This window comes from Diadema antillarum, unplaced genomic scaffold, assembly GCF_040938485.1.
Source record: "Diadema antillarum isolate AM-2024a unplaced genomic scaffold, OU_Dant_1.0 seq00000964_RagTag, whole genome shotgun sequence".
Taxonomy (NCBI): domain Eukaryota; kingdom Metazoa; phylum Echinodermata; class Echinoidea; order Diadematoida; family Diadematidae; genus Diadema; species Diadema antillarum.
Genome location: NW_027271810.1, coordinates 9,014 through 25,132, shown reverse-complemented (window position 1 = coordinate 25,132; position 16,119 = coordinate 9,014). Strand labels below are relative to the sequence as shown.

The window sequence follows — 16,119 nt, the reverse complement described above, 5'->3', positions numbered from 1 at the left end:
GAGTGAGCCGAAATTTGTATATTTCCGCGTCATCATTACGTTTTGTTCTTATCTTGTTTGATTTGTTGTTGTTTTTTGCGCCCCTCCCGTTGGCGCCTTCTTTTGATCCAATTGGCGATCGCTTCAGAACTAAAGATATTGCATTCGCTGCTCCGTGAAACATTTTGCCTGCTAAATATAAAATGACATGTGTGATCACAATAGACATTGTCATTTTGTCCGTGTCATCATCACGTTTTGTTCTTACCTTCTTTTTTATATAAATTTTGGCTATCGAGCCGAAAATTTTGTATTTCAGCTTACAGAACAGGGAATTCTTGTGTGAACACAATAAACATGGTCATTTTGTCCGCGTCATCATGTTTTGTTTTTATCTTGTTTGATTTGGTTTTCTGCCCCCCCCCCCCCCTTTCCGGGCGATTTTCTTCTTCTTCTTCTTCTTCTTCTTCTTCTTCTTCTTCTTCTTTTCTGTTTTCTTTTTTTTCCCCTTCTTTTTCTTCGTTTTTTCTTTTTTTTCTTCTTCTTCTTTCTTTTTTTTTCGTTTTTTGCGCCCCCTAGGAGTGGCGCCCGGGGCACGTGCCCCCCTTGCCCCCCTCTAGATACGCCACTGCCACCACTTCTACTTGCATCACTTCTACTATTACCATTTCTAATACTACTTCTACTATCTTCAGTTATCTCTTTCAGACGCTTTCCTTGAGTGGTCCAATACAGACCACTGTTTTCCACTTTAATCGCTCATGTGCACCCTCCTAGAGATATTTAATGTCACCCTTAATCACCTTCTGGTCTTCTCTAACCACTTCCATAAATCTCATCTTTGGCCCTCCCAGCTCTCTTTCTGTCACCCAACCATGTTAGGTTACACCATGGACCCTATTAGGTCCATGGTTACACTAATACCTTCGAGGGTTTCAGGTGGTATTTTGAAACTTTGGGTATCTATTCAAACTCATTATACCTCTCCTTTGAAATAAAAACCCATGATTCATGAAGACTTCAGGATGTAGTTTGTCTTAGGCCTAGCTGTCAATCACATCAAGACATTTCCATTCATGCATAAAATGTTGCTGCAATGTGTGGATTTGATTTACTCAAAAAAATAAACACATGCTGGAAATTGCAATTCATGTTACAGTCATTCTTTCATGAGTCTCACAGTCAATCCTCAGCTCAAAGTTTTATTCACTACATCTGATGTTGCTTGTCTGATTTCAATCAGTGAATGCTGAATCTTGCATTATATGTGTGAGAGTGTGGGTATACTTTGTGTATGCTCACAAGTATACTATACCCATGTTGACTATGCACAAACTGGTTCTATTCATCAGATGTGTACACTTGGTTCCTGGATCAATAACTCCACATTTTCTTGTAATTTGCAGCCCCTGGATACCTCAGTGGGAGGCAAAAGATTCACTTTGTCCCTCAATTATCGAAGCAGCCATGGTGTAACATTCCAATTGATAGACTGGTTGCTTCACTCATGCGGTAATGAGGATCTTTTTTGGCAGGGCAGCCGGGCATAGACAGTGTAATGAAAATGCGTTTTCATGTGTTGAGATAAGCATCATAGAGAAATGCAGTCAAGAGCTATGGTTTGCTCTACTGTTCATGTTCCTTCTCCCCCCCCCCCCCCCCCACTTCACTCGCTAGTCTAGTTATTTTTCTATTCAAATGTTGTAGCTATATAGTGATTTATGTTTATTGATGTTTTGTTGGATAGCGCATCAATTTAGTGTACAAAATGCACAAGATTTTTTTTTCTACTCATATGCAGAGAAGTTCTGAATGATTATTAAATCAGCTATCATTTCTAAGCACTCATAGAAGATGTACTTTTAAAATCAATTGAGGTGATATAATGTTTACAGGACAAGGTATTCTGTTTTCTCTTAAAACAACATATTTCATATGGTATCCAATTATAAACAAAAATACCACTTCACAATGATATTCCATGATGTAGGTACCTATGTTGTTCTTCAGTGCAAGATTGAGACAATTCTTGTCTTCAGGAGCAGATGCTGAGACTGTTGTGATGAGAGGATAGCATTTTTAGCAAGTTCATTTCTAGAGTATTCTTCTTTCTTGGGTGCCAATACTGCAAAATTCTCATGGGCTATTAAACATGACTCTTGGGGTGACACAGCAGCAAGCATTCCCATTTGAATCAGGCTGATCATAAAAGTGGGGGGGGTTTTTTGCCATGTATTCTTCGTTTACTGTAAGTACCATTATAACAAAAGATGTGATATTATTACAAAAATACATGAGTATACTTTTAAGATAATGATAAAAAAAGCCTTTTTGTTTTGTTTTGTTTTTTAGCCATTCAGCTGTGAATGCTATCTTTCTCAGCATCGCCACCTCAGAAGAGAGCTACATCAAAATAACCCAATGCTGCACACCGGTAGTGGTCCGATAGTCCCTGACCAGTAAAAATCACTTGTCAGACCAGTAACTTTTTCAGAAATGGACTAGCACAAAAAATGGAAAAACTGAGTCCTACAGGTCTGACAGACAGGTTGGACCAGTAGAAAAAATGGGTTTAATAGTGTGCAACCCTGCATAACCTAAATCTTAATTTGCACATTTGATCATCACCAATAAGACTATCATGAAAACATGTGGAACTTACACCATATTAAGACTTTATCCCATTTCTGTTTCATTTCCATTACTGCTGTTGGAGTTTCATCCCTTTCACTGAAGTTGACTTAAAGGTATAGCCTAAGTTGTCTTCCCTTATTTAAATGAATGAAGAACAAATCAACTTTCTCTTTTGAAAAAAAAAAAATCCTAAGTACAAAACTGGAAAATATGGGGCTTATACATACAGTAATTCTAAACAACCTTGCTACCATCCTAAATCCCTTTCCTCTAAAACTTAGTCTCTGGGTTCCTAATCTTTCTTTCTTTTTTTTTTCTTTTTTTTTTTGGGGGGGGGGGGGGACTTTAAAGAGAGTTCTGTTTCACATTCAAGTGGTTAACAAAGGCATTCAAGGTCCTTCTCCTCCTATTGTCTTAACTCACTCCCCCCATCCCCAACCTTCCCGATCCTTACTCATTCTGGGAGAGGTTAGAACTCATGCTCATTGATTTCTTTACATTTCAAATCAATTTGACAATCATTTAAGACGGGAGAGCTGGCATTCTGTGTCTGCTACTAATGCTAACTGTAATCTCCTCCTTTCACTGAACAAGGCATTAACTGGGAACAAAGACGCCCGGAGGGATTGGGTCTGCTCTGCCTTTACAGCTCCTAAAAGACGAACAAAATGTTCTCCTACATGCCTCAAAGGCGACTGAAGATTGACTGGTCAGATATTGATTTCCTTTGTCGTGAACACTGGCCAAGTCTGGATTAAATGCAAGGCTGTGGTTATTGTACCACATGGAGACCTCAGGATATTTGGTAGCATTGTCAGAACTTGTTTATACAATTGTAGATATGCCCGCATGTATTACACAACAAACATGATTTTTGCAAAGGAACTTTGAAATAACCGTTTGAGCTATTACTGAAAACACAGGGAAGACATACAGTGCACTTGTCACTGTGCTTTATTTACGAATTTAAAGGGGATGGCTAGTAACCGATCAGTGGGAATCAGTGGGAATGCTGAGGGATGATTGTTCCAATCTTTGTGGGATTCATTTAAGAGTACATTATATATCTATTGTTGTGTGAAAATTATTTGCTTCAGAACGGTCTCATATTCAAGTAATGTGCAGATTAATGCCCTGTCACTGACCAGGCACGCTAACCTAGAAACATAAAACTGCACATTACCTGAATATGAGACCATTCTGAAGCAAATAATTTTCACACAACAATAGATATATAATGTACTCTTAAATGAATCCCAAAGGGATTGCAACAATCATCCTCCAGCATTCCCACTGATTCCCTCTGATCAGTAACTAGCCATCCCCTTTAAGAATAATACACTTTGTATCTATTCAACACTGTCTCATTTTTGTTGGTAAATTAAACATTATAACAAACTGGTCACACAAATGAATAAACATTTTTTGCACAGGTTTGTACATATTTCACCTTTGCAATTAGAGATATGAAACTATTCCTATCCTACACTGTACAATTTCCACTTAATATCCAGTAGTAAACAAGTATCCCCTGCTCTCCTTTTACAAAGTTTTGGTAATCTTTACAACTTGTTTTGTTTTGCAGAGCTTTGTTCCCCTTCCTTTCCATTGTGCTGTTTGGTCTACTCTAGTCTGCATTCAATTTGAATATTGCACATTATAAAACTGCACAAAGGTAACATTGGTTTTCAGAGGCCTCGAAAGTCATCTTCCATCATTTGGAATTTGCCTGCAATACATCGTCACAGGGTCTACCAAGAATCCTGTCTGGCTTACAATATTTGCCAGGATAATGAGTTGTTCTGGAGTATTCCGAGATCAGAAGTAAATCATAATCATGGCCGGTGTATCCAACTTTTATTCTTGAGTAGATGGAATGTTATGTGATGACTCATCGTGCCCTACAAGATAGCAATTGTATTTCCCATGATTTTTATTTCGTATTTTCTCAGATTGCGATACTGGCAGCATATCTTTATGGCAAGTATACTTCACATATTTGTTCTTAACCCATTGAGGACAGACTGATTTTGCTACAACATGCATTTTCCCACAGACACCTGCTTGAGTATACTCGGGCCTCGTCCTCAACGGGTTAATCCACTGAAATCATGTTATTCCAGCATTATTTTACACAAGCCTATTTCCTTTTCTTCTCTTTTTTTTTTTTTTGGGGGGGGGGGGAGGGGGGCTTTTTATATGGGAGGGGTGAGCTAAAAGTCATCATTTGCTTTACGATGTCTGTGAATTTGCTACATTTCCTATGAATGGGTAATTTTCAATTCAAAGCAATATCATTCAATATGGAATTTAAATTGATATTTCATCACAAGAAATTCAGAAATAATTTCATAAAATTGCCTTTCTCGATGAGAAATGTGATATCAATTCTAAATGTTGACCAATGCAGTGCTGCATTTTACGCAAGCTCGACATATAATTTCTGCATATCGCCAAGAGAAGGAAATCCTATACTCAATATGAGTGAGAAATTTGATTGCGTCTGACATACGGAGTCAAAGGTCATGAGGCAACACGCATAGCATCACGTTCACTGTCAACTTGGAAGTTATCAATGTAAGGTGTGTTGATATCCCAATGGAGGTTTAGTGCTGAATAGCTAGCGTGCTGGGGGTCGGTCAGGTCACGAAATATAGATATTTGCAAAAATTCCATGGAGACAGGCAAATTTCCAGTTGTTTTGATATATGGCTCTAATTTAGTAAACTTTTTTTTTCTAGTATAGTATAGAGGGCAATGACGATTCCATTTTACATTAAGTATTTCTGTCCAAGCTGTTTCTAATCTTTGGGTTGTATTGAAAAGTTTGTATCAATATTAGCATTGCGTCCCCTTGGAGGAAAAAAATTACCAAGTACTGTAATTACAAGAATAAATCATTTGCACACTCTGAAAGCTTTGGAATCATTCTTTAACCTAAATGTTAAACATCTGCATAATTTTGCAAATTCACCATTTTTTTTTTTAATTAAAAGACAATACAGAGAGACATCAAAATATGTTTTGGCACTTGAAAACTACAAATTATAATAGAAAATTTAGTTTTTCCGGGATCTCTTTGTTAGTGGGGATTTATAGCACCTATGTGTAAATGCATCAATGTTCAGGTATTTCCATACTAGGACATCTTTCAATCACTTGGAATACTGTAATCTAGGACTCTATGAACATACACTGTAATTAGAGCCTCTGGCAAGAAGATTTTGTGATCTAGATGGTGAAACTCACAACAAAAAGCAGGCAACCATATCATGCCTGAAAAGATACATTAACTCAACATATGCTAGCAGATCAATTAAATAAACCTCGGAATGAAAAAAAAAAACTGTTATATTACACAAAAGTCTACAAAGTTTTAAATTAACAAAAAAAAAAAAAACCCACATATTTCTAGAGAGCATGTAGACTCATAAAATTCCCATTTCCCTTAAAGGAGAAATGTGCATTATTCCTTACTATACAACAAACAATGACCATTTCAAACTGCTTTAACCTTGAGATTTTTCACTCTAGAAATTTACTTAGATGGGATAATTAGTATATATGTACTTGCAGTTTGGGCTGGTAAATTTCCTTCATGCACACATTAAAAGTTTCTTACCAAAATCTATCAGATTCGGGCAAGCCTTATGCAACGCTGCACACTGGCACTGGTCTGACGGTCCCTGACCAGTAACTTTTTCAGGAACGGACCAGAAAAACATGGGAAAACTGGGTACCCACTGGTCCGATAGACAGGTCGGACCAGTAGAAAAAAAAATGGGTAAGTGTGCAGCCCTGCCTCATGATTACTCTTAACTATGTGTGTACATGAGAATGTATAGGCATATTAGGTAGATATAACATTCCAAACTTGGGCCTCCTGCTCATGCATTGCTCAGTGTAGAAATTATGATTTAAAGGCATTGTTTACCACTGGGAGCAGTGATTAAAGAAATGTGTGAGTTATCACATTTGATGCATATATCTGTGTAGGTCATTTGTATCACAAAACATCCTAACATACAAACATTTTGCAATAAACCCTAAAATATATTAAGATTATCAATATTTTTCTCAATAAACCATAACATAAACGGTTTAGTCAAGAATCAATTCTATTAATCATTTTTCACATTTTGTTTATTAACCACTATCTAACACTGATTATAGACTTACTGATCAACATTTTTACATTGGTTGTTTCTATCCCTACAATGTAAAATGTAACTCACATTTACGTAAGAACTATTTTGAAGCACTAAAGATGGGTTTTAGATTCATCTGCAATTGGTAATGCCTTTAAGATAGCTTTTTAGATGAAAAATTTGTGAAAATTTCATTTGAAGCAATGACAACCACTTTGTCACGTAACCTCGTGAATAGTAATATGAGAAATAGACTCTTGCTGAGTCGCCAATCCACCAAATTACGAAAATCCAACGATGACTATAATCGCTTGCCCTCCTCAGAATGCTCCCCCCCCCCCACCAACTTTCTCCTACCAGCTACTAGTCACATACACATGTTTGTGATTTAAGTACAAATAACAGCTAAGTAATAAAACATCTACAAGGTACTAAAAATGGATTTCATAAATCCATTTAAATCTATTATTCAGGAGTCAAGCTTCCACATGAAATCAATCATCCATGTGTACCTTCCCAAATTATTTCACCCATGTGAATTCTCACTGTAAAGAAAATGGCCATAAAAAAGTCATAAGTTTAATGTTCAATTGTATGAGTCAAAACCATTTTTGTTGCTGTTTTAACAGCTGATTAACCAGCACTGCCAATATTACAGTATGTTAGGTTGAGATTCTTTTTTATTATTATTATTCACCAGTATGCACCAATTTGGAGCATTCTAATACACACCAGTCTGACAATTTTGGTAAACCACAATCTTTAGCACGGAATCCTGAGTAAATTGCTTCATAAAAAACACAACAAATTTCTATTATGAAACCCCCTCTGAGACACAAATCCAATCCATACTACAGTTAGTTTTGATATCAAAAGTAAAATTAAAAATTGGGGATGGTTTCATCAAAACATAATACAAAAATAAAAAATTAACAGAATTTGAAGTTTCATATTTTTTATGAGACAGATAAGTTAGTTGTAGAAAAAAATATGCAAATTTGATGACATGTAATCACCTCACAAGTCTTCTCCTAACCTGCACAAAAATCTTCTTTAAAGGACAAGTTCACCTTCATAAACATAAGGATTGAGAGAATGTAGCAATATTAGTAGAACACATCATTGAAAGTTTGAGGAAAATCAGACAATCCGTTCGAAAATTATGAATTTTTGAAGTTTTTGTGCAGTCACTGCTGGATGAGAAGACTACTGCAGCGTATCACGTCACATGAGTACAACAATATAAGGAAAATATAAAGAGAATTTCACAAAATTTCATCTTTTGAAAAAAGTACACATTCCCTTGACTCGTTACTGACATGTTATGGGTAATATTAGAGGCAAGTCAAGTGCTCTTTTATTATGCGAAAAAAGTGAAAATATGTCGAATTTTCTTTACATTTTCTTTATACTGTTGTACGCATGGACATCACAAGCTGTAGTAGTCTCCTCAACCAGCAGTTCCAACACAAACATTTCAAAAATTCATAACTTTTGCATCGATTGTCTCATTCTCCTCAAACTTTCACTGATGTGTTCTACTAATATTGCTGCATCCTCTCAATCCTTAAATGTTTATGAAGGTGAACTTGTCCTTTAACCATGATAGTGGTCTTTCTTTTGAAAAATGAAACAAAATAAAGTCATTGTGTCATTGAATCAATGTGTGCAAAAATCTTTCAATAAGGATTTTTAGTAGTTTTCTGTTTTCTGTAGTACTAATTCTGAAGCATTTGTGTGTGTGTGTGTGTGTGTGTGTGTGTGTGTGTGTGTGTGCAAACCAAGAAAAGAGGATTGAAATGTTGAAATTACAATTATGAAACCAACATTATTGTGCAAGAAATGTATGTAGACACTAATCTGCAAATTTCTAAACTTTTTTGTCATATTTTCACATCTCACTTTTACGATCAACTTGTACTATTCCATTGGTCTGATCTTTAATCATTTACTAGTACAGTCAATCCAAACATGAAAGCAGCATTGCATTTAAAATGCAGTGCCTTTCTTTTTCACCAACAATTCAGATCACATAGCTAGTGATTAACACAATGTATTGCCTCCCCCCTCCCCCCCCCCCCCCCCCCAAAAAAAAAGAGGTACACAAATTGTCATTCCTTATAACAGGCTCACACAATCCAACACACACTGAAGCACAAATAGACTGGAAGAGTGGAAGAAGCGACTATCTTCAATAAACGGCAGGCCTTTTTAGTGATGCCATTGTGAAGGGATTTAACCTCTTGTTCCCTCACTCCTGAAAAAGCATAGGTTCTGAGTTTTCCAAATATGCAGGAACAAAATGTCAGTTCCCCACTTTGATTGGAAACTTCCCTGTGATTTGTACGTTGGGTGGACAAACACCGGTCTATGTCTGGTGGGAGGGACCTCATGGGACTTATAATCCTCATTCATTTGGGTTGTGTGTCAAAGAGATTACAAAATACTCTCTGAGTACAGGGTCTGGTTTATTAGACTCTCTCCTCTCTACCAATGATCCACATCGGTTACACCAGGTGCACTTACCAAACACTTTACAAAAACTTTGCTGAGCCCTGTAAGCATTTAAATGCCGTGCACATTATTGTCCTGGACTGATAATATTCATCAAGTTCATCCATTATTTATCAAAATAGTAGGTTACTTTCTATTCAAAGGTATTCACTATTGGGGCTTCCAATTCCAAATGTGCCTGTGGGTACAAACTCCCAGTTTTGTTTACAATGGTTGCCATAGGAACATCATTCTCCCCTTTCCAACCTCGGTTTCAGAATTGTGTGAGTGCATGGCCTGCAGCACAATACAGCGCCACTGTGTGGTCTGGACAAGATACACAGATCACACAGTAGGGACGCTGCATGCAGGAGCATTTTGGTTCAGTGTCAGGGGAAAGATATGACCCCCTTGACAATGATTTACAATATCTTGGCCATGATCACTTTGATTTTTGTGCTTTCTGGATAGCTCTATGAACGACGTTCAAGGTTTACTGCCAACTTATTGGAGAACTGTTCAACTCAGGTGTTTGGATCATACACTTTATGGTCAGAAACATTTGCAGAATATGTACTCAATGAACACAACATGTGTACACAACCATACAAACTGTAGTATACCATGTAGAAAACTCAAGGTTCTATGTGAAAATTTAAAAAAACAAACCTTCACTTCTGTCAATGGAGTAATTTGGTCATTTATTTATATATTCAATACAGATTTATCTCACAGAGAGCTACAGAAGTTTCATTATAAGCATTTTTAAGAAGGCAAAAGCTAAGAGTGTGAAACATACACCATCATGTAGGGGCAGTATACAAAGCTGCATTCACATCACAGACAAAATTAGTGGGATAACAATTTTGCAATCCAAATCTCAGGATTTACTGCACCCATTACTACAGATAGACAGAAATATTTCGCTTATTTGCCAATCACGATACAACTGTAATTTGTCAACCAAACTGTGCATGTCCAAAAAATCTACCCAAGTGGTGACATTTTGTAGAAGTGCCTTGCTTTTGTACACTGTTTAATTTATGTGTGTTTTAAATGAAGGGATACATAACTAATCTCGAGATCTTTTTGCTCCAGCCTTCAAACACTTCTCGCAGTGTGAATTATTGCACTGTTTCTCAAATTATCATGGTAATTCCAAAATAATTGCAAGATTTCTTGGAATTTGGATCACACTATTTAATAGTGGGATTTTTGTGTTCATATCTCAAAGGCAAAAATCTACAGATTTGGATCATGATAAAAATCTTGAGATGTGTATCCCTCTACAGCAATTCGCATCAGTGTGAATTCCACTAATAACACTTCTCCTATTAGGCTATTCATATGACGAGCATTTGGACAAAGGTCCCATACTTTGTACTGGTTTAAAGCACATGTTTGTTAGTCGCCCTATACTTAAAGCAAGGTGGTTTGCAGCACCCCGCCATGGTATTCACAATCAGAACTATGACAAGATAATTACAACAGAATCATCTTTCTGACAAGTAGAGACTCCAGCTCTTCTGCTTAGAACTGCAATTTTCACAAAATTGTTCACAAAATTTCCCACTCTCCTGCTTTAATTTGAATTTTGCCTGCTTTAATTTGAATTTTGCCAGCTCTAATACAAATGTAGAGCTTGTATGTCTCCTGCTTAAAGTTAGCTTTCTTCCACCCAAGTTTAGTTTTGTCATACAGGTACATGTTCCCAAATAAGGCTATTAAGAGAGCACCAGAGAGCATATAAACCTGAGCTAGACCCCAGGGCAGGGTGTAAAACCCAGTGAAGTTGTCCTGCCTCACATTCAACTGGATCCCATGGAAGACCAACTCATATAGCTGATTCATGGGCTATCCAAACATCTTCCCAGATGGAAAATGACACAAAGCAAAACAGGCTCACAAGAGCTGTATCCTTTTTACAGGACTTCAAATAATCTTTGAAGTGAATGAACGATGTCATTTGAAATCACATCACATCTTCTGAGTGTTTAATCACAGTGCAATGATGTTGTTGTTGTTGTTTTTTTGCCTGTATTTGTTTCAGTACACATAGGAGGGTATTTTCCATGGTTCCTTCCTTGTTGAGTGTCAATCAACAAAAGCTCTTCATCCATGACATGCTGGCTGGCTGGCTGACAGAATTATGACATGTTTGAAACCACTCAGCTAACACTTTGATTGGAGTGGGTACCAATGTCTTGTGATTGTGATGAGCATAATAGAAGGGTGTCCTAACTGTCACAAGACCTGGGAATAATGGCATGGTGTGTTTGCTCATCTTTACACATGTACAGAACATTCTCACACAGCTTTGAGAATGCAAACATTTACCGGTACAAACTCCCACCACAGCCAGTTATCCTCAGTGCAAGGAGATTCTGCTATAAACAGATGAAGCATGTCACCTTTTTCTTACAATGCTTGGTTGTAGTCTCAGAGTTTTGAGTGATTCTATATCTTATCTAAAACTGTGGCTTATGCATGGATCATGTTTGTGATTGTGAATAAGAATATACTGCATCTGATTCTATTGAACCCAAAAAAAATCAATAGGCTACGGTTAAATGGTCATTTATAAAGTGATGACAGGGGCTTTATTTGGGCAGAGTGACAACAAACTACTGAAATGATGCTTATAATATTACATCAGAATATACAGTCACTAGAAAACATTAAATCATTAACTCTCTCTCTCTCTCTTTCATTCCTGTTATTTGTGTGTGTCTGTTTTTGTTTTTGTTTTTTGCTTTCTAAAGCTGGAGTCTTGTATGGTCTTGTATAGTGAAATGAACTATGGGAAGTGATATCTAATTCATTCCTACAAGTGGCATGATTTCAATTATCATTACAAAATAATGGCATTATGAGGGTTAAAGCAGTTTGAATGAAGGTAAATTTGAAGAAGGTGAGAAAATAAATACCTCAACTTTCCTTGCTCTCATTTTATACAATCCCATGTAGATCACTACAAAATGATGTACTTGTCAGCTAACAAGTACAAGTACAAGTACAAGTACGATAAGCACAAGTACAAGTACGAGCACAAGTACGATAATACGCCAACGGCGGTCTGTACTTTACTGGAAGAAGAAGAAGAAGAAGAAGTAAAAAAAAAAAAAAAGGTCCTCAGCTCATCTCTCCCCTTCAACTTCCATGTTTCTTCAGCTGATAAGCAAAAAAAAAAAAAAAAAAAAAAAAAAAAAAAAAAGGTCTTCAGCGCAAAAACATCACCTTAGGCTCACACTTTAAAATCTCAATCTATTTATTTTTGGTCCACTTACATGTATGTACATTGTACTTCCGGGTAAAAAAAGTGGGGGGGGGGGGGGGCCAAAGTGATGACACCTTATGTATTCCTTTGTATGGTGCACAAAAAGTGGCCAGGGCTGACCCCCCCCCAGTTCCGCCAGCCATGCTTGTAGGAATCATATTAGGCGTTTTTACATCAGCCCGATAAAAATCCAAGCTCGAGATATTTTTCGCGATTGCGCATTAGTGCGCTATTTCATCACCTATTCACATCAGCCCAAAGAGAATTAGCCCGAACTTTTTTCGAGCTAATTCGACAGCTGAGCATGTGCAAACAGCATCAGTAATGTGTGCACTTTCAAAAATTCCTCATGAGTTGTGTGCAGTTTCCCTCGATCGATCAGGTCACACACGCTATGCATGATGGGATGCATCGCGCTAATTTCTTGAGGCATTTTCACATGATCAAATAGCGCGCTAGTTCGCCAATTATCCCGCTATTTCAGAAATTTCCCGAGTTGGACTCGAGAAATTTTCTCGATCAGAGCGATACAATTAGCGCGCTAATTTGTGTTCACATTATGAAATAGTGCGCTATTTCGCGATCGGGTTAATTTCCCCAAGTCAGAAAATAGCGCGCTATTTCGTAACATCGGGCTGATGTGAAAACGCCTATTGTTTCAATAAATGAAGACAATACTTTTATGCGTAGGTGCAGGAAAGCAACAATGCATTGGGTTATATCATACCTAGGGCACAAGGAAACGTACTATTAAAGTAGTCCCCTTTGACATTATCAATTGGTTTCACATTATTCTACTTTCTTACAATGACAGCTGTGCAGGTATTTCCCTAATACTGCACAGAGCAGGCAGATATTTTGAGACAAAATACTCATTCCTGTCTTGAACTATGAGGGCTAGAGTAATTCAAAAAGAGTTTATTAGTCTGTACATTAAAATACTACTTTGACAGGCTATGTCAAATGAGTTGTCTCAAAAAACAGCACACTAGATTCACCTTAACTGATTACAATCACAGCACACGAGATTTAACTCAATTGTTACAATCACATTTGCTCTGCACAACTCCTGTATCCCAGTACTGAGCAGCACAAGCTTTTGTTGAACACATTTAAGTAATTCTTCCTTGTTGAATACCCACGAAGTCTTGGTACTACAATGAATAATACGAGCCTGACAGACACTCTAGATACTGCTGATGCAAGAATGACCTTAAAGAAAAGTCAATTGGGATTCCCTTTCACTCTCACACTGGATTAAGCTGTGTAATCAATTTTGCCAAAGAATTCCAAATAAGAGGGATTGACCTTCAGTGAAGATTTTTAAATACCGATCAATACCTAACTATTAAAAACGAGAGATATCTTTTGGAATAGAAATCTTTACTGCTTCCTGAATATAACATTATGGCTGCCACTTAGATACTTAAAGGGATGGTACAGTTTTGAATTAGATGTCGATTATAGGGCTGCAGGTTTCCAACTTTTTGTGTGTGCATGATGTGTATAGAATTTGTGAGATAATGAGAAACCTCTTACAAAATCTGAAAGAACATACCAATGTACAATGTATGTAATTCTTAGAGGAATTCACAGTTTATTTGATGAAAGTAGGTCTTGAAATGGCTGAGCTGTCCAAAAAGCGATCCTAATAAAATGCGACGGGCCAAGACTTTTAGGAGGTACAATGTAAAACAAAGAGATCTCAGTCATTTCAAACCGATTTTTATCAAATAAATTTTAAATATCCCTTAAAATTGTGTGCTTTTTAACATTTCATTGAGTGCTTTGCTTTCTAAATATCTCGCAAAAATGTTAAAAGCTGAATCCTCACCTCAACCAATACTATACCACCCCTGTAAGTTTGGAGGATGTTGTAGCCATTCATTACCATGGAAACTGGTTCTAAACAATTTCATCTGGCCCGGTTCATGAACGCACACTACTTGCCAACCATGCTCACACCTGGTTCCAACCCAAAGGCACAATAACAAAAGACTTGCAAAGATCACTTGAGTAATTACTCAATGAAATATTTGGGCCTACTTTTGTAGACCACATTGCCACTTTACATTTTCTGTGTAATCTTGAATTCTCTCTGTCATCAGTATCCCTTTAAACAGATCTATATACCCATCTTTGAAATAATTAATATCATTTATGACATCATTGGAAAGAGTCTCTAAAATACTAACTGAAGTCACCTTCTTGTTGAAAGTTTATGCGCAATGCTTTGCAATAGTACATAAAGCTGTGACCATACACTTCTGGTATTCAATAGCAAAGATGATACTATCTGTCTGTTAACTAATGCCACCAATTTCTTTCTTCTCTATATTTTTTTCTGTACAGACAAGCATTTCCAATGTTTTGAATAATTGAAGTTCCTAGTGTTTCTTTGATCCTCGTTATATTTTGTTTACTGTTTTTTTTTCATTTCATTTCATTTCATTTATTTCCACAACTTGCACAACTAGTAAAAAAGAATGAACGATACAGTGTTGTAATAGTGGACCAGATTCAATGATGAACAGAGGACATAGTTGTTTAACGATAAAATGAACAACTTTAATCCACTATCACAAACTAGCGTCATGTAATGACTGCTGCTCTGACCGTGTCACTCAAATATAGAATACATGGAATATGCGTACACTTGTGATAAATGTAGTGCGCTCATATAACACAACATACAGGATATGTCAATCATAAATATGCAATACAGAGTGTGGAGGAGAAGCAAAGGCCATTGACCTTTCAAGGTTTTTCATATAACTATGGCGATAAATAATTTTCTCTTTTCATAAGTCCAAGTGCTGAAGTAGATCTGTCTTTTATTTACGTGCAGCTACAGCCTGTATGATTCATTCGTGGAAAAAGAAAATCGAAATCAAATCAAATCTTCTACAGCACTCAGCACTTACAGCAGGCCTACAACTGTACCTTTCTTGTACTACTACTAGCTATCTGGCACACTAACAGTGGTATATTACAAAGCTTGTGAGAGACGATACTGTGCTACGATTCTTTTTCAACTTGTTAGTTAATTCAAGATTTTGATAGAGTGTGGACAGATGCCTGAGTCTGACCTGTGTTAATTTGACAATTATATAAATGGCCATGGGTCTACATGTACCTGATTTGACAATGGATATGTTTCCATTTGCATTGAAGACCATGGCTTCGGGACACAGTCGCATTTGTTTCATTCCCGTCCAAGACGACATAGGGAGGGACTGCAGAGCTGAACAGCATTCTTTGCAAATAGCCCAGATCTCGTCGTCCGAGAAGTGACGCTTCCCGTGCTCCGTGGACGCGAGCTTCGCCAGGGACACGGGCACTTCGTCCCCGCCAGATCCGGAGCCAAGAGGAGATGCTTCCGCCATACCGGGTTAGTTTGCTCGATCAACATATCAGAGGAGATCGTTTCGAATTGCAATCGATGTCGGCCACAACATCTTGGGATGGGGGTATTCCTGGTATAAATCCTAAATTTGTCATGTCACTGACAAAGAAACCGACAACATGTAAGCAATGGATGTCATCGATGCAGACATACACGCGTGACGAACACCTGTTTTTGGAGCT

At 37.2% G+C, this 16,119-nt stretch overlaps 1 protein-coding gene across 1 annotated transcript in view; it reads right to left on the bottom strand.

Annotated features, from left to right (window-relative positions):
• Positions 1 to 15,917, bottom strand: part of LOC139741935 (uncharacterized) — a 51,211-nt gene extending 35,294 nt beyond the window's left edge. Inside the window, exon 1 of the mRNA XM_071652506.1 lies at positions 15,668 to 15,917. Within this exon, the coding sequence (XP_071508607.1) occupies positions 15,668 to 15,917 (250 nt within the window). The remainder of the gene's footprint in view (positions 1 to 15,667) is intronic.
• Positions 15,918 to 16,119: the final 202 nt, after the last annotated feature.